The sequence below is a fragment of the Tursiops truncatus genome, chromosome 11, assembly GCF_011762595.2.
Source record: "Tursiops truncatus isolate mTurTru1 chromosome 11, mTurTru1.mat.Y, whole genome shotgun sequence".
NCBI lineage: Eukaryota > Metazoa > Chordata > Mammalia > Artiodactyla > Delphinidae > Tursiops > Tursiops truncatus.
Genome location: NC_047044.1, coordinates 58647894 through 58670584, shown reverse-complemented (window position 1 = coordinate 58670584; position 22691 = coordinate 58647894). Strand labels below are relative to the sequence as shown.

Sequence of the window (22691 nt, the reverse complement as noted above, 5' to 3'; positions counted from 1 at the left end):
AGGGCTCCAGCTATATGGGCAAAGAAGAGAGGGAAGATACAGGTTGCCAGTTATGTATTTATAGAAAGATAATCCCCTGGCTTTAAATAGATATATACATACAAATATGAACAAACTTAAAAAAATACAAACCCTTGGATCATAAGGGGGCTGCCGGGAGCCCCTCTATCCTTCCCCCTCACCCAAGGGCAGAGAGCGTGATTCTATTTTTTAAAAATTATTAGTTTTGGCCATCCCTGCAGCAATAAGCACGAAGTTGGGTGATTACCCACAAGGTGAGAGTTCCCACTCTCTGAACTCTATGTATCTCCTATAATTAGGGTTACATGCTTTCTCGTTCTGTCATTTTACTAGTATATTGAGGCAAAGGAGGGGGCTCCCTCCTGAAATGGGTCAAGAAATAATACAGACACGTTTAAAAAGGGGGGAAAGTGTCATCTGCTGTAGAAGCAAAAGACAAGACAAAGGCATACAGATCCCAGGGAATTACCCAGTTCCCACACTACTATGGGAGATATCGTCCAGCCCAGGTCCAGGCCCTAGGTTCTTTGTTCTAGCCACCCCCTATTTCTTTGGTATTGTCAGAAGACAAGATTCAGTTCCTGGGTGCTGGTGGAGGAGGGAGAGTGGTTCCAGGGCTTCCTATAAGTACTGAGTGAACAATTTGAGCTTAAAATTTTCCCTTTTTTAAATATTTAAAAATAAACAAATCAAACTCCATCCTGTGCTGTACACAGCCCTTTTGACTCCCTGACATTGATTTGAGGAAAGAGGGGGGGTGTCAACGTTGGAAAGGCCTCCTCACTTTCTTCCGCCGCTTCGGTTTGGCTTCTCCCTTGGGTACTGTGCTGTTGGGCTTGGAGGCTGCAGTGGCCCCAGGGCCCGGCTGAGGAGCTGCAAAGAAGTTCCCGTTGGACATCTGGCCTGGGGGTACTTGAAAGATCCGGCTCAAGAAATCCTGAAGGTCAGCAGGAGGGGCATCTGGGGTAGCTCTGACAGGAAAACAGAAGACATGATGAAGCAAGAGATACTGGAGTCAAATGGTTACCTATGTTACCTATTTATACCTATTTTAAAGATATACCGAGTCAGTTCCCAAACTCCTTATAGGGTGAGACACCTACATGTCCTAAACAGCATGTCATGAAACCATGTTCAGAACTAGAATAGTGGATAGATTATTGAGAGGAATACCACCGACCTCTGCCGCCCACTGGTGCCTGGCATCCGTGAACCAAATGAGATGTGATAGGGGACTCTGTGGGTATCTGGGGAGATTCCCACACGCTGGCATCCAGCCCACTCTGCAAGCATGAGAGATAATTAGCCAAAATATCACAGTTTTGGCTGTGATATCACAGATGGGCTGGATATATGAGCCCATACTTCCAGAGGACAGAAGTATACCTGTGATGTCATACACCTTTCCATCCATCAGCGCAAAGTAGGTGATCTTGAGGCCCAACATGCTTGACTCTGCCCAAAAGTCTCCTTCCTCAGCAGGATGCAGTCTATTACACTCAGCACAGTATCTGGCACTCTTAGGTTCCCGATCCATTTCAAACCTCCTGCAATCCAACAAAAGGGCAGTTCCTTAATAATCTATCAAGCTTACCTAGAGCATTGCTGTAGTCTCCATTACTGACATTTCATCATTACTGACAAATATGGTTACTGACTCAGTTGTTACAAATGCCTATGTACACCCTGCCCTCAACCTTCTATCTTAAAGCTAGAACTATTATCTTTTCTTCTTGCTAATTCAAATCCTCAGTCTCTTAACAATATAGCAAAAGTAGAAACCTCAGGGTCTTGTTACTTACCATCTGGATCCCACAACTACTGACAATACAAGGAAGGTTTTTAGCTACCCAATCCCTAAACTGTGGCTGTCCCACTCCTGTCCTATTTAAGTCATACCTATGCTTTCCCTGGCATCGGCTGCACATCATAGTATTCATTGCTTCTTTGAGGTCGTCCTGCAGCTTGGACAGAAACTCATTCACTGACCGGCTCAGCTCATTCTCTGCCATTCGCTTCCTGAGAGAAAAAAGGCTTTGTAAGTCAGAGAGTATTGAGTGAGGGACAAAGGGAGACAGATCTATTGGCTTCTTGAGGCCCCTGGCCAGCTAGACAAGCCACCTCAGTTCTCTCTGCCTCAGAGAGCCTCCATCCACAAGTCCAATGATCTCTGCTATTGAAGATTATTCATTTACCCCACCTGACAATTTCCTAGCTCCAACTTACATCTCATATTCCTTCCGTCTTTCAGGGTTGCTGACAATGTCCCAAGCTGCCCGCAAAACCTTGAAGGCCTCCTCAGCCCGAGGATGATTATTTTTGTCAGGATGAACCTACCAAAACACAGATTTCATCACATATCCATTCCAACCCTCTCCCCATTTTGGGTCAAAATAACCTCATATCAAAGGGTTCTCCTTCGGGGTCTTCCCTGGTGGCGCAGTGGTTGAGAGTCCGCCTGCCAATGCAGGGGACATGGGTTCATGACCCGGTCCGGGAAGATCCCACATGCCACGGAGTGGCTAGTCCCATGCGCCATGGCCACTGAGCCTGTGCATCTGGAGCCTGTGCTCCGCAACGGGAGAGGCCACAACAGTGAGAGGCCCGCGTAACGCAAAAAAAAAAAAAAAAAAAAAAAAGCGTTCTCCTTCACCATCTTTTTGAAGAGTCAGTATAGCTTAATGGTTAATTGCTGTGGCTCTGCAGACAGATCTGGGTTTAAGTCCCACCTCTGTCACTTATTAGCTGTATGACGTAGAATATTTTATCTATCATGGATTGTTGGGAGTATTAAATGAGAAAACACATGAAGCATATGGCACAGAATCTGGCACTATGGCGATCTGCCGTCCCAGTGTGCCTGGGATTGTCCCAGTTTTAGCACTGAAATTTCATGTCTCAGGAAACCTTTCAATCCCAGGCAAGCAGGGATGGTTGGTTTAGTATGTGTGTGACTACCTGGCACACACGTACTAAACCCTCATCTTTTAACTTTACTGTCAGTCATAAAGTTAAGAGTTCCAACATACTCAAACTCTATTTTCTAACTAGGAAATTCTCATATATACTCAAAACTTCCTACAGTAGTTTGCCTTTCTGTCCCAGGAGTGAAATATTGATAACATACCACGATCCTCACAGGCTTTTTATCCACTTTTCAGCCTTTTCTCCAAAGCAGATAATATCCTCACTTTCTACAGCTTCCTGATTGTTCCCATCCACATACACCAAAAACAGAGATAAAGCTAGTCTCTTGACTGAGGCCAAATAAACAGAATGCTATTAAATCTCTCACATTCCCAAACTTATAGAATGTGGGTAATGGTCAATTTAGGGCCTATTAAAGGCAGTGAGAGGTTGTATAAAAGAAGCCCACAGGGACTCGCCTGGTGGTCCAGTGGTTAAGACTCTGCGTTTTCAATGCAAGGGGCACGGGTTCAATCGCTGGTCGGGGAACTAAGATGCCACATGCCATGTGGCACGGCCAAAAAAAGAAGCCCACGGATACTGTGGCCCAGAACAAGAGGGAGAACTTTGGATAGTAGAGCAGGTCTACTGAGGATCAGGGAACTTTACTACAGCTCTATTTCAAAAAAGTAAGTTGAAAATGAGAATTTTTGAATGATACTCCCCAAGAGAGGATGTCTGCTAAAAGACATAAAGGTGAGAAAAGAACTCTACCATTAGTAACAATTTGAGTGTGAACACTGTTCCCCACTCTCAGAATATCCCAGGCCATCCACTAAGGGGCATACATTTCCCACCAAACTATTGATAATTTAGTCCTCTGGTAAGTTACAGGCCTGGTACTTTATTGTGCCTTGAATGGTTAATGGAAACTTTGGTTGCCCATTCCCCTTTAGTGTCATGCAACCATTGAGATAATTTACACACTGTGATATTTTACCAGTCAAGTTCCATACACTCAAATAGGCCTCCAATGCAATTTACACACACTACTTACATTCATAATAGCTTTACTTGTATAGAAATGGCATATCTAAAAATAGCATCTGAATAGCTACTTCTTTTCTTTTTTTTTTTTTTTTGTTTTTTTAAGATGTTGGGGGTAGGAGTTTATTAATTAATTTATTTATTTTTGCTGTGTTGGGTCTTCATTTCTATGCAAGGGCTTTCCCTAGTTGTGGCAAGCGGGGGCCACTCTTCATCGCGGTGCGCGGGCCTCTCACTATCGTGGCCTCTCCTGTTGCGGAGCACAGGCTCCAGACGCGCAGGCTCAGTAGCTGTGGCTTACGGGCCCAGTCGCTCCATGGCATGTGGGATCCTCCCAGACCAGGGCTCGAACCCTTGTCGAGGGTTCGACAGGCAGGCAGATTCCCAACCACTGTACCGGCAGGCAGATTCCCAACCACTGCGCCACCAGGGAAGTCCCTGAATAGCTACTTCTAAAAGCAATTTGATTGCATGCTTGTATCAAACCATTTCCCTTGAGCATGATACGTCACAACTCCCACCTATACCCGCTTACCAGTAAAAGCAACCATATTTTCATGTATGACCTGAAAATGTATGTACATGCCTCTCCAAGATTTATGTCCCATTCTCCTTTCCTTTCCCACTCTGGGTTGTTGGTCTTGAAACAGCTGTCTTCTCTCACCTGGTCCTGGAATAATCACTCACATGTACTCCCTGAACGTTCCCACACTAGTCCACACTTGCCTCACTGCGACAGACAGTTGGATTTCCCTGTATTCAAAAAACCCTCATTTGTTTAGGAGAGAAGAACTGCCAGGCTTTCTGACTAGGTCTCTTCTCCACCCTACTCAGGATTTCACCTGGTTATTCCAGATGAGTGAGTCCAACACTGTCTAATACACCAGGTTCGTTGATTTTCATTAAGAAAAAGAATCTCATGACAAAAAACTTTAAGGGAAAGTCAGATCCCATAGTAAAGGGGGGGAAAGTCTTTATGACTCTTTCCTAAGAATTAAAGATGCTCTTCGTCTTCAAGTTGACTTTCTACTCTGCCTTCCCTTTATTCCACTCTCCCAAAAATTGTAATAGAAAATAAAATATGGGAACAAAGAACTGGAAACAGAGGGGAAGGGTACTCACCATCACTGCCAGCTGCCTATAGGCCTTCTTCAGTTCAACATCTGATGCCGTGGCTTCAACCCCCAGCACATGAAAAGGGTTTAGCTCATCCTCAGGAACCCCAGCCATGGTCAACAGTCGAGCCACTTCCTCTTCAGGCTGGCAGTAGCGACCACTAGCTACAGGTGCATTCCCCTGCCTACTGGTCCTCTGCTTGACCCAAGGCAACTCCAGCCAACCCCACTGAACTATTCTTACCAGCTGCTGCCACGGCCTGCTCTCTCTCAGCAGAATCAGGCACCGCTGCCAGGTGGGAGAAGCTAGCCAAGAGAAGAGCCAGGTGGCTTTACCCCTCCAACCTAACCGGTCACTCAGTCCTACCAGAAACCGCCAGCCCAACTGTAGACAGCCCAACAAAAGGGCCAGAGCCAGAAGCAGCAAAGCACCCAGTAGCCTAAGAAAACGGGTGAACAGCCCTGCCCCATAGCAAAACCCTTGGCTCAGAAACTGGAACATCACCTGGGCCCTGCCCCCCAGCCGCCCTGCCCAGACTCCAACCCAGACCCAAAAAAGGTCCAGATCACTGCCTTTCAGCTGCCTGCATGCATAGATGAGATGGCCACAAGTTTCCACGTACTCCCCCACTAATACCAGCAGTTCGATCAGCCACCAGAAGCCTGCCTGTCCAAGCTGACACAGTTCCTCTGCTCCCCACAATCCCAGTCCTCTGCGCTTATCTGCCTGACTCCGTTTCCGACCCAGCCGATGTCGACCAGGGGATCTGGGATCTCTGCGTCCACCCTCCCGAGTATCCTCCTTGGCTGGAACGCGGTGCCGTTGTCTCCGGGGTGCAGGTTTCTTTCCACTGGGCACACGTGAAAAATCACTGGGAAACTTAAGAGGTTCCTCCTCATCATATTCCTCTTCCAACTCTTCATCTTCCCCCAAAGCTGGAGAGGTACAATGGTGGCAAAAGTTGCTAGAAGAGCTGTCTCCTCCCTCAGAGTAAGGCCCTTCAGGGATTCCAGGGGTTCCCTGGCAGTTACAAGCAGGTGGAATGGAAAGGAAAGAAGGGTTCCCATCTTCCTGGTAGCCAGCCTCATTCTCTCTTGAGAGTTCCTGGTCCACTCCTGACTCTTCTGAAGATGCCTCACTCTGATCAGGGTCCTCTCCATCCCTAGGGGGTCCTGGACCCCTTGGAGGGCCATGGCTTGGATCTGACCAGTGGGCTGGATTTGGGGGCTGTGTGTACTTAGGACTAGAGTGCTCTGTGAGGCAGCGGGTACCATTAGGAGCAGGCCCAGCTGAGTCCCTGAGTCCTGAGAATGAAAGTATTTCAGGGTCCACAGAGGGTCCTAAAGTCCTGAGGGAGGCACCACCACTGTGGTGGGCTCCACACAACCCTCCTTCTCCGGGGTGCTTCTGGGCCATGACCCCAGGGCTTCCTGAGGATTTTAGGTCACAGCCATCATGGTAAGTTCTGATGCCTGTAACAAAGGTATCAAGGTGGGGATGATCAAGGATAGGATCAAGAGAGAGGTTACATAATCTTAAATTGGGGAGATATATTTAACGGACCCACCTCCCTTGTTTTCCCGAGTTCTTTTGGGCATTCACTACCCCAGCAATAAAGCCAATACTACATTAACGACAACCCTGCTCCCTCCCCCCTCCTCCAAATCCCCTTATTTTTTTCTTTCCCCAGAAAGCTATAATGCTGAATCAGGGGAAAAAAGAGGTACCACAAAGGGTGTGGTCCTGGGGTCACTCTTGGGAAAAAAGGAAAGACGACCGGAAAGGGGGCCGCAGACTGCCAGAAAAGGGTGGGGACCGTGCGGTCTTTAAGGAAAATCTGGGGGCGGAGCTTGTGGTTGCCCCTGACAGAGAAAACCGTGAACCCTCGGGCTGGGTAGAGGGGACCAAGGTAACGTACAGAAGAGCGGCGGTAACTCCTCCCCCTCGAGCAGCTGGGCCGAGGGCCAGGGGGAGCTACGAGAGCAGCTCCCCCGGCTCCGCCTCCCGTTCACTCTCTGCTTCCGCCTTCCGTCCCCGCCACGGCCGCCGACCTGGGGCTACTTCCACCTCCGGGGTCACCGGGGAAGACACGGGAAGGAAAAGTAAAAGCGGTTGGCGGAGGCGCGAGCCAGTGCTGCAAGCGCGGAGTCGAACCAGTGGGGGCGGTCCTGAGGAAGCACTGGCCCCGCCCCTTAAAGGGCTCTCTGCTGCCGCCCTCCGCGTGCTGAAGTGGGATCCCCGAAGGTTGCGCCACAGGAAGCGAAGCAAGTGGGCGCTGCAGCAGTGCCTGCGGACTCGGGGCAGAGTCTCAAGTTCCTCTGGCTGTATTCTTGGGCTTGTGCCGAGACCGGGAGATAGAGGAAAGCCACCGAGCCAGTCTTTTTCCCTTGCAGTCAAAACCAGGGAGCGTAGGGGAGCCACCGCACTGATCCCTTGCTGTAATGAGGACAGAGGCCCTTTTGTATCATGCGGGGGTGGAGCGGAGGGGAGGACGCCCCGGGCCTGGCCCCGCCCTGGCCCTCCTACGCTGCCCCTTTCTTCCCACCAACCCTCGCTCCCCACCCCCCGCCACCGCGCCTGACCCAGCTGGCGAACTGCCCCGTATAACTGCAGCTCCCACGGCCCGGATCCGCGCCTCTGGGTGCAGCTCTCAGTCCCCGTCACGAAGCTGGACCGGAGGACTGAGAGCGTGGCTCCACTGGGCTTAGGACCCGAGCGGAGTGCCAAAAAACACTGCACTCATCTGCATGCTGCTTTGCATCTCGTTTGCATACCAAGCTGTTCAGTCGACGTTGACAAGCGCCCCCGCCCCCACTCAGACCCGGCTTGGGTACCCTCTCTGTCGGTCCCCTCCTCTGCACACGCCTCTCCGTTAGTCCCCCTTCCAGACCCCGTCTTTGCTCCGCAAGTTTTTCTACCCATGAACCCCTCGTCGGCGCCCCCAGACCAGTAAGAGCACCTTCCCGGGGTCCCCGATCCCGACCACCAAGTTCTCCAGAAGACAATACTCCAATTCTCTGGGAAGTGGAAGAAACCAAGCCGGAGTAGGGGGGCGCTGGGACACCAGTAGGGGTTTTGAAAGCTTCTCGTTGTTGAGTCAGCGCCTAAGTATTCAGAGACCTTTCCCCAAACCTCTTGTGGCTCCCCCAACACCGTTCCCTGCTATGGAAGGGGGTCTCTGATCCCAGCCTAGAGCCGTAGGCAAACTGGGTCCCCCCACACACAGGGAAAAGAGTTGGAGGGTCCCGCCCCGTGATGTCACCCCCCCACCCTGTCCCCTTCCTCCACCCCCACCCCCACCCCGCCCCCAAGCTGGTTGCTTTTAGCTCACGGGGCTTGGGCTACGACTTACAAGAGTTTAGGGGGCAACGAACAGAGTGGCCCTACGGGTACCCACGCCCGACAGCCGCCTGAACGCCTAGGACTCCAGGCAGGGATGCAGCTGGGGGTCTAGGGAAGCACATCTACCCCCTCCTCTCCTCAGCCCTGACAGGGTGGTGAGTAGTTAACACCCCCTCCCAAACCTCTCCTTGTTTAGAGTCCCCAGACTTCCAAGCGGATTGGGGAGAGAAACCCCAGGGATTGCCCAAGCCAACTCTCCTGCTTGTTAAGACCTTGATGTCCAAAAGAAGACAGCTGAAGGGAAGTGCCTGCACCCACCCTACCCCACTCCCATAGTGCCCCCACTGCCAGCCCCTCCTCCTTGGTGTTCTCCTTTCAGGAACTGAGATCATATCCCACTGGCAGGCCTGGCACCCCAGGGGAAAGGGGGAGGTAGGAAAAATCCCACCAGTGTCCTGAGGGGAGGAGCAAAATACTACCAGGATGTGAGATGTTGTCTGTGGGCAAGGTGCCTGCTTAGTCCGTGGGGGATCGTGGGAGTTGAACTGTGGCTGAACGCCCCTTCCCCCAATAACTCCTCCACCTGAAGCCAAGGCTTCAAAACCCTGATAAAGTGTGGCTTTCTGTCTCTACTTGATTTCTTGTCTCAAACTCTTGGTGTCTGATTTTTCCCCCTCTTCCTTCTCTTGGGTTGGAGCAATTGTCGGGAGACCCCCACCATGATTCATTCTCTCCCCTTCCTTCTCCTTCTCCCCCCTCTATTAAGTCCATTCTTCCCAGTCCAGTGTGATAATTTTGAGTCCCAGCTGCAGATGGGGCAAGCTTTCTTTTCGGCTGGAACAAGCTGCTGAGTCTTTAGCCTCCAGTCTCACTAGTACCCCTGGGCCCCTCCCTCCACAGACCGAGGACTTCCTACTGCTCCCACCCCACCCTGAAAAGCCAGGGGACAAAGACTCATTACCTTTATAAGATTTGAAGTCCTACTTAATGTCCTTGTTTCAGAGGGTGATAAAGAGACAGCTGGCTCCCCTTAACCCGGTCCTGTAGGTTTCTTCAGTTACCCCAGCAGGGCTAAGCTCCGTCCTGAAATTGGCCTTTCTTTAAAAGAAATAGAGGTACAGAGTCCTCAAGATTCATGGGCACCTGAGTTCCTGCCCCCTACCCCCTTGCAGGTTTCCCAGCCCCCTCAAGACATTCATGGATGGATGAGAGGAGCTGACACTGACCTCCCTCTCTGTGACCACCTTCTCTTCGGCCATGGAGGAAGCCTTGCTGCCCCTGGCCATGACCTCTGACCCCAGGCCCTTTAATCAACAACTCCCAGAGCCTCCAGACCCAAGATGTGTCTTGGAACCCCAGGACAATCCTGAATTGGCACCCGCCCTGGTGTGTGCTCTTTGCTGCTGCTTTGGAATCATCTACTGCTGCTTCGGTGAGGGCAGGGCCAGGGTTCTGGGGGGCAGCTGCCCAAGACCGTCACCCTCAAGGATGATGCCAACTTTCTCCTTTGCTCCTGAGCCACCTCTCCTCCTCTGTCGGGGGATGCTACCTTCAGTGTGGCTGATCTGCTCTTGCCAGCTCTTTTTCATCCCCCATGCCCACACCCTCCAGCTCTGAGCCTTGCCTCCTACCTCAGGATTCCATTCCCAAATTACCCTCTATGCTTAAGGCTTCTTCACCCTTCCCCAATAATCTGAACCAGCCTGTGCCGATTTCTTCCCGTCTACCATCCCTGGAAGGACGAAACCTTGTTTCTGTACTTATTCCCCTCAATGCATCCGTCTTACCGTCTTACCTGCTGATTTGCTCTCCCATCCCCTCTCAGTTCCTGAAAAGTCCCTACCCTCCCTAGATGATCCCTTTCTGCCCTTTGCCTTGAGGTCCCTGTGTGTGCTGCTCCTGCCTTCTGCTCCTCTGGTCAGCCATTCCTCTCCCTCCTGATTCATCAGAGCCATCCCTGGAGACCTCTTTCTGCCTCTCAGTGCCTCCTGCCTCCCTTCCCAGGCTACCGCTGCTTCAAGGCAGTGATGTTTCTCTCCGGCCTGCTATCAGGAGCCCTGGTGATCTTCCTGCTGTGCCACAAGGAGCGTGTGCTAGAGACACAGCTGAGCCTGGAGGTGAGCGCGGGCATTGCGCTAGGCATCGGACTCCTCTGCGGCCTAGTCACCATGCTGGTTCGCAGTGTCGGTCTCTTCCTGACTGGTCTCCTGCTAGGCCTAACCCTGGGCGCCGGGGTCCTGCTGGGCACTGAGCCCATCTACCAACCACCTTCAGCCTGGGTGCCGGCCGGGGGGCTGGTGGGGCTGGCACTGCTGGGAGCCCTGCTCACACTTCGGTGGCCACGTCCATTCACAGTTCTGGGCACAGCCCTGCTGGGTGCTGCGGTGCTGGTGGCCTGTGCTGACTACTTCCTGGAGGGGCTGGCACTGGGCAGTCGGCTGGGCCAGCGCTTGCAGGCACTTCCAGCCTTGCCTCCTCTCTGCTGGTATAGCTGGGTCTTGCTGGGGACCTGGCCAGCCCTGGGGGCCCTTGGGGCCCTGGCCCAGTGGAAGCTCATGGATGAGGAACGTGGAGGCCACACCAATGGTGAGTTACTGCCATGGTACAGAAAGCAGCCAACCTGTGCCTTCTCTTGTCCCTGGTTCCCAGACTTGAGGAGGGGAAGGGGGAAAATCCACTTGAGGCAAAAGGCAGAGGTGTCTAAGGTGAATGGGGCAGGGCTTTGAAGACAGAGTTGGAGGAGCCAAAGTTCTGGGTAAGAATGAGAAGAGTCATTGTCGGGGGAGGGGGGTGCAGGGAAGAGTTACTGGGGACTGATATGGAAGAAAAGGAAGGTGTCAGGGAAGTCCAGAAGGAAAGGGTAGGAGGATTACAAAGAAAACTTTCTTTAGAATAACTGGAGGGGGAATGAGATTTGAGAGAGACGTAACAGGGACACTGAATGGGTTTCTCTAGAGTATGAGTGTATTTGGGGGTGGGTTTCAGAGTCTAAAGAGGCCTCCCTGAGTCTGTATTGCCCCCTCCCAAGCAGTGGTCTTGAGCCACCAGCGAAGGCATCTCCAACTCCTTCGGATCCGTCAGCAAGAGGCTAAGTGGCACCGGACCTCCCCTGGGGTGGGGCTCTGTGAGGGCAGCTACCGGCGCCCGCTCCACCCCAGCGCCCGGAGCCCTGCTGACAGTCTGGCTCCAGTGAGTGGAGGGGTAGGGGGTGCTCAGGGGCATGGGAGAGAGGGCACATGGGGATGCTCAGGGTGGAGGGGGGCTCTGACCCAGGCCCTTTCTTCTGCCCTCTCTGCCCTGTGCCCCTCCAGAGCTATCTCCAGAGCCTTCGAGAGCGCCAGCTGGGACCAGGCACCCAGGCCACAGCTCCCCACACTGTCCTGGACCTGGATTCTGACTGTGGTTCCACTGTACCCCTCACCACACCTTCTGGTTCCACCCGGACCTGAGCCTAAACCTCCACTGATGCCCTCACCCCTAGCAAGGGCCTGGGAACACTAGGTGGGCAGGGCCTGGGCCCACAGGATCCAACACAAACTTCCCCACCTCTTGGGGATGGAATCTGTGCTCCAACCCAGAGCAGCCCTGTAGGGATATGTTTTAGGTACAGATAGAGAAGAATCTTGTAGGGAAGGGAGACGAATGGAAATATGAGTACATACCTCTGTCCAATAATAGAGGTGCCCTGGTCCCTAAAGTAACTGACTCCCTAATTCCCTCCAAACCAAACCAAGGAGGACCGTTACCCAGATAGCCTTCTATATACCCGCCTCAGTTTGCCTCACAATGGTAAAATAAGGGGTTTCGTTTTTGTAGGACCTAAAGAAAATCAGGAAGCCTCCTAAAGCACTTGATAGCTTTTTGATGGGGAGAAGGGCAACAGAGGAGCTCAAGGGTCCCTAATCCCCAGGTCCCTCATTAGGGGGCATTTGGGTTCCTGGTTAGCCTTTCCCTCTGGACCCCGTAGGCTCAAGCCCCCTTCTCCTACCTCAGTTGGGGGTACTGTCCTCCATGGTGCTTCCCTTTCCCTTCTTCTTAATGTGGGGAAGACCACAGGGCAGTGCCTGGCTCAGCACCCCCCTTCTCCCAAAGCTGGCTTCTTGCTCCAAGGAGAGAGCATTGGCCCACATGCCAGAGTCTTGCCCTTTTGCCCAAAGGAGCCTGGTCTTCAGGGCTGCGTGGAAGACAAGTGCCTTCTCTGCCTCTCATCATAGGTGACACTAATCTCCTTAACCAGAACATTGTCCCAGCCACTAACCCATTCTAACTCTCCACTACCCCTGATTCTCCTGCCCAAAGTCTGTACCCTGGTTCCCCAGACAGTATGAAGGAAGATATGTCCCTGCCCCGGGGAAGCAGGGTTATGATGGGAGGGAGGAAGAACACGGGAGCATGTGAATAAAATGGCATTGAACATTGAATCAGGGAGTCCAGCCTCTACTGTTGCTGCTCTTTTCTTTCTTTGCACCCCAGAACAAAGGGTTAGCCATACTGACAAGTCCTCTGTCCCTTAAAGATCTGATGAGGGTACCTTTATCAGACTGGACTACCGTAGGAGCTGCACACGCACAGCCAGAGGAAGAGTTGTTCACTGCTCTCTCATGAAGTTAACCTTTATTAAGCACAAATGCTCCAGGCACTTCACATATAGTATTTCATTTAATGCAACAACCCTGCAGGATTGGTATTAACCTTATTTTGCAGACGGGAAATCCAAGGCTTAACGATGTTAATTAACTTGCCCAAAGTCATAAGCAAGTAAATGTGATTCTCAAGGATTACAAAGCCGTTGCTCATTTTACTGGCTATGCTGTTTTCTTGCACTTTATCTAGGAAGAACAGGACCCAGGCTTTCCCAGTTGTGGCCTCCTGTCAGCTAAAGGCCTAATGGCTGCCTTTCCTCTACCAATGTCCTCCAGGGAGTAGACAGGGAAGAAATGGATGGATTTGGGGGCTGAGTTAGAGAGTCACTGCCCAGGAGGGAAAGAATACAGGGGAGTGGTGGCTGGGGCTGGGACATTTAGAGGCGTGAGGTCCATGGTTCATGCTCGTGCTGCAGCAGACGTTTGATTGAGGTCTTAGATCTCTGGGAGGGTGACGTTGCCACGGAATAAAAGGGTGGTGGAGGCTGTGACTGAGGGGGTAATGTCCAAGATCGTATCTCTGGCTGAGTGGTCAGTGTTCAAAGTGATGTGATATCTATGGCCAAGGAAGTGGTATCCAAGGTTGTTCCTGTGGCTGAGGAAGTGGTGTCCCCATCTGATGGGGTGGTGTCTGGGGTCTGGGGACGACAGTGCATCCAGTTGTGGGCGATATCTCTGGGATAGCCTTTCTCTACTCGAAGCTGTCGATTGAGGCTCCAGTACTGTTTTCCCTTAAAGAAGTAGACGCGGCCATCCCGCCAACTCATGGCACCTGAGGGCTGGTCTGGCACTCCTGTAAACAACCGCTTGGTTGGTTTGGGGTAGCGGCTGAAATCAGTTTGGGCCAGCTCGTCCCACTGCCAGTAACCGGAACCCTAGGTGTGGGGCAGACAGGGAGAAAAGGAGGATGAGAAGAGAGCTTAGGGACCCCCCAGAGGTCTACCCTCAGCCCACAGCAGCTGCAGAAGAACTCCCTTCAAGAGCAAGTCTGCTTCTCCTTGTGAGGTAGCCCGCCCCTCCTAAGAAGGGATTTGCCCTTGCTTTGAACTTCATACCTTAAAGAGGAACACCTTTTTGTTGAGAGGCCAATAGAGAGCAGAATCCAGGTTGGGTTCTACCCTATTCAGCTTCTTAGGGAAGCCAGGAGACATCTTGAAATTAACGTAGCGCCACACCTTGTCTCCTGAGAGCATGTAAGGAAAGAACAAGACACCTCTGTCGCCAGGTGATAGCTTTCAGTTCCTCCATTCCACCGTCTCAGAAACTTCTCATCCCTCCCTCCTTTTATGGACCCTCTGATTATAGGCCCTCCTCAGGTAACACACTGTAAACTAGTCCCCTCACCCTTAAAGAAGTGAATCCATTGCGTCCGAGGAGAGTAGACAGCAGCATCCAGGTTTCCTGGGAGCCCCTCCCAAAGGGCAGACACTTGGAACAAGGGACCCAGCCCTGAATCTGTCACGGTCCACACGTAGTTTCCCTTGAAAGCGTAGGTCTTCCCTCGGGGCCCTGAGAGCATAAGCGTGTCAACAAGTCAAAAAGACAGGGGTCGGGCTTCCCTGGTGGCGCAGTGGTTGAGAGTCCACCTGCCGATGCAGGGTACGCGGGTTCGTGCCCCGGTCCGGGAGGATCCCACATGCCGCGGAGTGGCTGGGCCCGTGAGCCATGGCCTCTGAGCCTGCGCATCTGGAGCCTGTGCTCCGCAGCGGGAGAGGCCACAGCAGTGAGAGGCCCGCGTAAAGCAAAAAAAAAAAAAAAAAAAAGGCAGAGGTCAAATAAAGACTTGTGGGTATCTCAGGCAGACTAATCATTTGCTGTCCTCTCACAGGCTGATTTCTCAAAAATTCATTCAACTTTAATTCAGAGAGAAGATTAAGGGCAGAGAAGGAGGACCCAGTGTTCAGCCTCTCCTTTATTGTTCACAGCAAATCAGCCCTGGCCCAACAAAACAAAACAAAAGCCCTGCAGGTAGCTGCTCCCCCTTGGGGACCTCCCCTCCTACCCCAGGTGGCTTCCAAGTTGTACTTCCATGTGGGTATAACACCCTCTCTAATAGACATTCCAGTTAAGACTGTTTTCTCCATCCTGCTGTATTTCCAGATATTTTTAGTGGCCCTCATAGGGTGGCAGCAGAGGTAAATTCCAGCCTGGCCCACCTTTAATTTGGTTCTGAATCCTCCCTCCCCATACCACATGCCTCCTTCCATGGCCACCAACCCCTGTCTGGTGGTAAACTGCCATTGCTCACGCCGAGGTCCAATTTCACTCCCATCTCAAGGTCAGCAGGCCACCCCACTGCCTGCCTACAGCCTAGAGGAGAAGGGTCTTACCCAGCATCATGGCGTCCAGTTCACCACTGCAGGGGTCTGGCATGGGACTGGGTTCTGTGGGCACTTGGGGTACAGTGGGGAGCTCCGTCTCTTCTTCCTCATCCTCTGTCTCTGGGCTTTTCTTGCCTGCAAGGTAACATAATCCTGCTCAGGGAGAGAAGGCACTGGCCTCCCCACTCTTCTACTGTAAGTTCAGCTCAGAGGTCCCATAGAGAGGAAAAGGGAAACCTAGAGAGCTTTCCTTGGTGGGAGGAAAGATCATATTGATATCAGCAGGAGACATATTTTTAGTTTTGAGAGGCACTAGAAAGGGAGAAGGGGGTTTGCTGGAATGTTCATTCTTCATCCCCTAGAACAGGTATGAGGGGAGAGAGCTCTGGCAGAAAGATTAGACCTGGAAGTGTCAGAAAAACAGCTCTTGGGAGTTCCCTAGTGGCCTAGTGGTTAGGATTCCGGGCTTCCACTGCAGCGGCCTCGTGGCCTGGGTTCAATCCCTGGTTGGGGAACTGAGATCCCACAAGCCATGCGGCAAGGCCAAAAAAAAAAGGAAAGAAAAACAGCTCCTGAAAATGAAGAAGGCCAAGTAACTGGGCAGGAGGAAGAGAAAGAAGCCAAGCCATTTCCCTCCATGAAGATTAGACCTGTCTCTTCATGCCTGAAGAGATACTGGTCAGACTGACCTTCACGATCACTAGGGGAAAGGACTGACCATAGAGAGCCTGGATCCCAGCCACATCATCCGGGTGCAGCTTGAAGTGGGGCCGGTAGCCAGCATAGACAGGGGCCATGAGGGCCTGGGTGTATCGGGAGTGCCCAAGCCCCAGGGCGTGGCCCAGTTCGTGGGCTGCAATGATGCGCAGGTTCACCCCCCGGTAGGTCTCCTCAGTCCAGAGCTCATCTTCATCAAAGTGCACACTGCCCAGCTCTGGGATGTCGGCATGGGCCAGGACCCGCCCTGGACAAAGGCAAGGGTAGACAGGAAGGAGGTCAGAGTCTCCTAGGGTGGAGCATCCCCTGCCTGTTATAAACTCCAATTACTCCATTCCCTTAAAATTCCCCCATGTATATTCACTGTCTCTTGGATACCTCTCACTCCGTTCAGATTCCGCTGTCATCACTCCGTTCTCTCAGGGATGCCCATCACTCTGTCCCTTTACCTCCCAGCCACTCTGTCATCTCTGGCCCTGTCCTCTTTGAGGTATGCCTTGAGCAGAGGAACTTAAACCAACAAAGAAGGCATAAGCTTCAAAGAAGAGGCTTGGTAAGGCCCCAGGGAGGTGACATGCTGCTCCCCAAGGGAATATTAGAAGGTGGTTAGAGAGTGTAGGGTACAGTTGAGCATGGGGGTGACCTGACATTAAGGTTCCAGAGTCACTGACTCAAGGGGACAGAGGTCTGTGAAGTGAGAGTTGAGAGCTGGTGCCTACCAGGCCCATCAAAGGTACTGGAGCAGTATGGGCTTTGGCGGCCATGGAAGGAGAGGCGGATGTCAGCCCAGCCAGCCTTCACCTCCCGGAAGGTCAAGGGAGCCACATTGCTCCAGTACTGGAAGGCTTGAAGCAGGGCTGCCCGGGCTGTGTAGGATGGGAGGGTGGAGGGCAGGTTCAAGATGCGGAAGGTCAGGTGCTTCTTTCTCCAGCGGCCTGGTTAATTGGACCAGAAAATAGATTAGAAGCACAGATACTTTTGCCAGCTCCGAAGAGTTCCCCTGAGTCTGGGCACTCCCTTAGCAAAGCTGTGAAACAACCCCTCCAGGCAAGTGATGATCAGTTAATAACCAGGTGACCATCCATTCAACACTGAGCTCATCCAGGCTGTCTCAGTGCCACCTGTGCTCCACAGCCATGCCAACCCCTCCTCTCCCTCCCTTTCCCAGGCTCAGCCCTCACCCAGCAGCAGGTATTTAAAGGTCTTCTGGTTGAAGGGGTCCTCCAGACCACAACGGGGCTGCCTCATACGGGCCCTCGTGGCGTCATCTAGCTGACCTGAGACTGGCAGCTCAGATGCTTCCTGAAAAGCTCTAGAAAGAGGGAGAGGGATGGATCCAGCAGGGAAGGGGCATCTGGAATGACTGAGAACTGGGGATAGCTCTTTGGCCCCCTGCTGCCCAAGGTGGTGGCTGAGAATGGCCCAAAAGCTCTGAAGCTGATGGGATCACTCCAGGATCCAGTCCTCATAATTGGGACTTCCTGTTCTGCATAAAGGCAATACTCCAGCTTCACCTCCTGTGTTCATGCTCTTATTTGGGTAAAGTGCCATCTGGGGTTGCCTTCTTCCTCTACTGCAATTTCTAACCTCCTTCTGATCTAGGTAAGTGTCCTGCCTCCTGCTCTGGAGACTCTCCCACCACTGCTGCCACCTGAGGGCCTGTCCTCCCTTTGCTTTCTCCCCTCCTGGCTGGACCCGTCCCTCCCAGCCCAGCCTGCTCTGGGGCAATTTCATCCATCAGGCGCCGCAGGTACTGTGACTTTTCAAGGGCCTGGGAACATATCTGAGAGCAGAAAGAAAAATGACCCATTAGATCCAAAATATGAAAACTTCAAAATAGAAATAAATAAATCCCATATTAAATGTTTACGAAAGGCAACATCATGTCAACAACTCAGCTCCAACTCAACTCACAGTTTTACATATAAATTATACTTCATGTGGAATGTGACCAAATAATAGTATTTTGGATATAACATGGCATGGAGCCTCCAAAGAAGTGCTTAGGGCCTAGGAAGATCCAATGACTGTGCCCTCATCTTTGAATCCCCATCTCACCCCAGGCCCCACCACCCATTCCCTAGATCCCCAGCGTGGACATGGGTTAAGCAGAGGTGGGCCTGGGGACTGAAAGGGTTTAGAAGAGAGAAAGGAGACCTTGTGACCTTGACCCTGAAGGCATGCACCTTATGACCTCTCACCTCAGAGCTTCTATGATATCTTCTGGCCTGAAGTCATCAGGTTCTTCTAGAGGCTTCTGTAGGTACCCGTATTGCAACAAGTAATCCTATGAGGAGGGTAGGGGTCAGCAGAATAAAAGGAGGTCAGTCTCTGGGTGAAGCTCTAAGTGACCTAACAGCCCATAAGGACAGGAGGGGACAGACGTGGAAGGACTAAAGGAGAGGCACGTTAGGGGAGGAAAAAGCGGAAGGAGTGGAGATGGGTAGGGGTGGATCATGGAATAGAGGAAGGAAGGGAAAGGAAGGCAGTTGTAGGTCAGAAGGGAGGCTTGGATGGGACCATGGAGCAGTTCCTCCATCCCTCCCCCAGCCTGGGTCTGACCTTCCCAGGGCACTCACCACTGCTGCCTCCCTCTCTCCAGGCCCCAGGGCCCAGCACGAGACTGTCATGGGGAGTAGGAAGCCCAGCCACAGCCGCTGCCAGTTCATGGTCCCACCAGGCAAGAGCTCCAGAGGCTGTTTGTGCCCTCTGCCCTGAGATTTCTGGGAGCCTGGGGGAGCAGGGCTAGGTGGGGGTCTCTTCCCTTCAGTTCTTTTCACTCTCTAGTCTCTGGTCCTCTTCATAAAACTTCAGAGGAGGGCAATTGGGGGGAGCGTCAGTAGGAGGTGACTCAGCCCAGAGATGTGTTGCAATTCACCATTAACCTCTGCCCTGCCAGAGAGCAGAAGTCAAGAAGAGCCTCCAACCCTATCCCCCAGGGTCCTCTGCTGGAGACCGAAAGACTTTCCATATTGTCCTGTGGGTGGGTATCCTGGCAGGATCAGAGGCAGAATATCTGCAAAGACTAGGGAGAGGGACCATGGCCATCCTCTGAAGCTGGACATTCCTGTGCCCCAGTGACCCTTGGGTAGCAAACCCCTCGTCTGCAACCTTCATGTCTCCCTGTCTGCTCTAGGATAGGAAAAATAATAATAAAACTAAGAGGTAGGAAGCAAGTTGCTTAGGTGCTTGGGTTTCAGGTGAAGGAATGAAGGATGAGATCTCAGTTTCTTTGCATCCAAAACCAAGTTGGGAATTCAGATGCTCTTGAAACCTGCTTGTGTCTGCTTTAATAAAAAGTCATCATTTCGGGCTTCCCTGGTGGCGCAGTGGTTGAGAGTCCGCCTGCTGATGCAGGGGACACAGGTTCGTGCCCCGGTCCGGGAAGATCCCACGTGCCGCAGAGCGGCTGGGCCCGTGAGCCATGGCCACTGAGCCTGTGCGTCCGGAGTCTGTGCTCCGCAACAGGAGAGGCCACAGCAGTGAGAGGCCTGCGTACCGCAAAAAAAAAAAAAAAAAAAAAAAAAAGTCATCATTTCAAGCATTTAATGTACCTGGAATGTGTGGGTTGCAGGGAGGGATAACAAGGATACAAGGAAATAAAGGGCCAGAGCCTGCCTGCAGGGACATTACAGATAGGGTGAGACCAACACAAGCACCTGAAATGAGGGGAACCAGGGTGCCAGGCAGGGGGTGCCCCAGCCTGAGGGCCATGGGGCTGTGGGAAGGCTCGCAGAGGAGGCAGGCTTTGAGCTGGGCTGTGAAGGCTGGCTATGAGTTGGATGGAGTAAAAGAGTCCTGAGGAACAGGGACAGTGCAGGTCTTGAGCAAAAGTGCAGAGGGAAAAAAGCCAGCTGTACCCAGTAAGAGGTTCTGAGGCTGTGCTTCATTCCTACCCCAGGCTAGGTCAGTGCTTCGGGTGCTGCTTAATATGTCTGTCAAATGAATGACCAGGCTGGGAGAGTGGCTGGGAGCCAGAGTTTAGAGACGGTCTTGAATACTATGTAAGAAAGAAAAGAAAACCTTACAGTTAAAGAACTACTTTGTGTTAGGTGATTCATATATTATCTCATTTAATTCTCACTATCCTCCTATGAGGGAGGAATTATTCTTTTTTTTTAATTAATTAATTAATTTATTTATGGCTGTGTTGGGTCTTCGTTGCTGCACATGGGCTTTCTCTAGTTGTGGCGAGCAGGGGCTACTCTTTGTTGCGATGCACGGGCTTCTCATTGTGGTGGCTTCTCTTGTTGTGGAGCACGGGCTCTAGGAGCATGGGCTTCAGTAGTTGTGGCTTGCAGGCTCTAGAGCACAGGCTCAGTAGTTGTGGCGCACGGGCTTAGTTGCTCCGCAGCATGTGGGATCTTCCTGGACCAGGGATCAAACCTGTGTCCCCTGCATTGGCAGGCGGATTCTTATCCACTGCACCACCAGGGAAGCCTTCTATTTCTTTTTTTTCTGAATAAGATATCCATTGCTCATTATAGTAAATTTGGAAAATACCAAAATAAGCAAGGAAGAGAATGAAAACCACCAGTAAATTCTACCCAGAAGAAAACCACTAGTAATATTTTGATGCATTTACTTGGAATTGTCAGTGGCTCAGAGTTCAGCTCCAGCTCCGCCAGCCCAGCCTCAGCCCCTGGATGGAGACTGTGGGTGGGATGAGACAGAAAGTGAAAGGAAGTAGTGAGCATAGTGGGGGAGGGACAGGAGCTGAGAAGGGTGTGGGGAAAGGGAAAGGAGTAAAGTAAGATGAATGTGATAGCAGATTACTCCCTCCCCTTGGGCACCTCATATAGCAACAACAACAACAAAAAAAAGCGGGGGTGGGGGAATAATGCTTAGGAGTGTATGTTAGTACGTTAGTGAGAGAGATAACGGTTATTATAAAAGGTAAAGGGTGGGCGCTCACGCTGGCCTCGGAGCCACATTCTAGACACTAAGGAGCCAGGGAAAGAACAGAGTGAAACAGTAAAATTTGCCAAATAGTTTATCTCATTTAAATCTCAACAACAGCCCTGTGGGCTGGTATTATCACCTTCTATGGAAAAGGAGACTGAGTCTCTAACAGGTTACTTTGGGTCACACAGCTAGGAAGAAGCAGCAGAGCCTCAGGCCCAAGCTATGATCTTCGCAGTCTCCCAAGAGTTTCCACAGGCCCCCAAACAAACCCCTTAGAGCCAGGAACTGCAAGCTGGGCATGTGTGCAAGACTGCGTGACTAACTGTTCCCATAACGGCATAATGACCTCCATTTCCGCCAGTCCCCACCCCCTGAGCCGAGCTGACCCAGCTCTTTTTCCCTCTGAATTTGTCATCTCTCACTGGGGGACATGTGTGAATGTGTGCGAAGGGTTAGGACATGCGGTCTGCCTGCCCCAGAGAACTTGAGTCTGAGAGAAAGAACTCCTGGGTTCTTTGGCGGGCTTGCTCCCATCCTGCAAACTGCTTTCCCTCTCTGCCCACAGATTGTGGGAGAAGAGTTTGTATAGAAATATTTTTAATTAAAATATTTTAAACTGTAGCAGCAGGAAGTAGGTAAGATTCTGAGAGTATTTTCTCATGTTCAGGAGCTATGGGGCTGTGGGTGAAGGGCAAAGGTTGGCAGAGGTCTCTAAGCCCAGGAGAAGCCAATCTCCGAATCATCACCCACCCCCCTCTGACAGCATCCTCACCCTAATGGGGTGACCTGGAGGGCTGGACATTCTGGTATATAAAGAGCAAGTCTGGGGTCTGAAACTGGAAACTGGAGGTGAGAAAAACGTAGGGTGTAACCAAGTTAGGGCTGGCCTAGATACTGCTCTTGATCTAGAGAAACGTGGGAGAAATATAGTGTCAGCCTCTGGCCTGTTTTCCGCTCAGGGCCCTGAGGGGGTCAGGAGAGAGGGCAGTTTGCCTGGCTGAATGGGATTGAGTTCTCGCCAAGCTGTTATCTTGGAAACCTCTGTTTTTAAGAGGACCCCTCCCCCAACAAACACACACACTCCTTTAATTAGTTATGAGTTCCTAGAAGCCAGATGGGAAGCGATGCCCAGGACTGTGCACAACTGGATCTGGTTACTAACCGGGAAGTGGGAGGGGCTTGGGGATGGCTCAGGCCTGGGCCAGCATATTCTGTTCCCAGGATACCCCAAACTTCCTCAACCCACATTACAAACACTTTCTGGCATTCCCTCCCACCCGCACAGGCACTAGCCTAAACTGGCTCGGTTGAGAGGACATCAGACCCAAATCCCTGAGCTCTTCGGTTCCTGTCAAGTGTTGGGGAGACCAAGGTCTGCTCCCCTTCTCCAATCCACATACAAAGGTGTTATCCCACAGGACTCCCCTGGAGATGCTGGAGGCTTCTGCTGGTGGTCCCATTACCCAGCACAGTGACAAAGGGCTGCATGAGAGGATAAATTCTAGCATCTGAAATAAGGAAGGGAGTAGAGGAATGAGTGTAAGTGTTCTTTCAGCATCTGGGATGATAAGGAAATGATGGTAACACAAAGGATTTTTCCTCCTTCTGGGAATGGCAGCCTTTTCCTTAACAAAACCCAAACTGATCTTTATTGATTTTCCCAAGTGAAGTG

General features: G+C 51.7%; 3 protein-coding genes across 8 annotated transcripts in view; 1 reads left to right on the top strand and 2 right to left on the bottom strand.

Annotated features, from left to right (window-relative positions):
- Window positions 1-37: 37 nt before the first annotated feature.
- On the bottom strand, window positions 38-7646 carry DNAJC14 (DnaJ heat shock protein family (Hsp40) member C14). 2 transcript variants are annotated; one of them, XM_033866517.2, is made up of 7 exons: window positions 7010-7646; window positions 5098-6563; window positions 2248-2354; window positions 1921-2040; window positions 1408-1568; window positions 1202-1304; window positions 38-992 (listed from the first exon to the last, which is right to left on the bottom strand). In XM_033866517.2, the coding sequence occupies exons 2-7, from the start codon at window positions 6505-6507 to the stop codon at window positions 782-784; spliced, it is 2112 nt and encodes a 703-aa protein (XP_033722408.1). In that variant the 5' UTR covers window positions 6508-6563; window positions 7010-7646; the 3' UTR covers window positions 38-781. The 2 variants fall into 2 exon arrangements, with proteins under 2 accessions (XP_033722408.1, XP_033722409.1); XM_033866518.2 differs by lacking the exon at window positions 1202-1304 and having other exon boundaries at window positions 801-992.
- Window positions 7647-8380: 734 nt separating this feature from the next.
- Window positions 8381-22691, top strand: part of LOC117314221 (transmembrane protein 198-like) — a 36940-nt gene continuing 22629 nt past the window's right edge. The window contains exons 1-5 of one of the 5 annotated variants that reach the window (XM_033866511.2): window positions 8384-8588; window positions 9606-9865; window positions 10438-11019; window positions 11462-11622; window positions 11745-12854. In XM_033866511.2, coding sequence (XP_033722402.1) covers window positions 9691-9865; window positions 10438-11019; window positions 11462-11622; window positions 11745-11882 — 1056 coding nt within the window. In that variant the 5' untranslated portion in view covers window positions 8384-8588; window positions 9606-9690 and the 3' untranslated portion in view covers window positions 11883-12854. Of the gene's footprint in view, window positions 8589-9605; window positions 9866-10437; window positions 11020-11461; window positions 11623-11744; window positions 12855-22691 lie in introns of those variants that run through there. The other 4 variants (XM_033866512.2, XM_033866516.2, XM_033866514.2 and 1 more) reach the window with 4 other exon arrangements.
- MMP19 (matrix metallopeptidase 19) lies at window positions 13031-18929 on the bottom strand. The gene is made up of 9 exons (XM_033866510.2): window positions 18694-18929; window positions 18316-18401; window positions 17296-17426; window positions 16834-17049; window positions 16116-16361; window positions 15407-15532; window positions 14421-14585; window positions 14132-14259; window positions 13031-13951 (listed from the first exon to the last, which is right to left on the bottom strand). The coding sequence occupies exons 1-9, from the start codon at window positions 18781-18783 to the stop codon at window positions 13616-13618; spliced, it is 1524 nt and encodes a 507-aa protein (XP_033722401.1). The 5' UTR covers window positions 18784-18929; the 3' UTR covers window positions 13031-13615.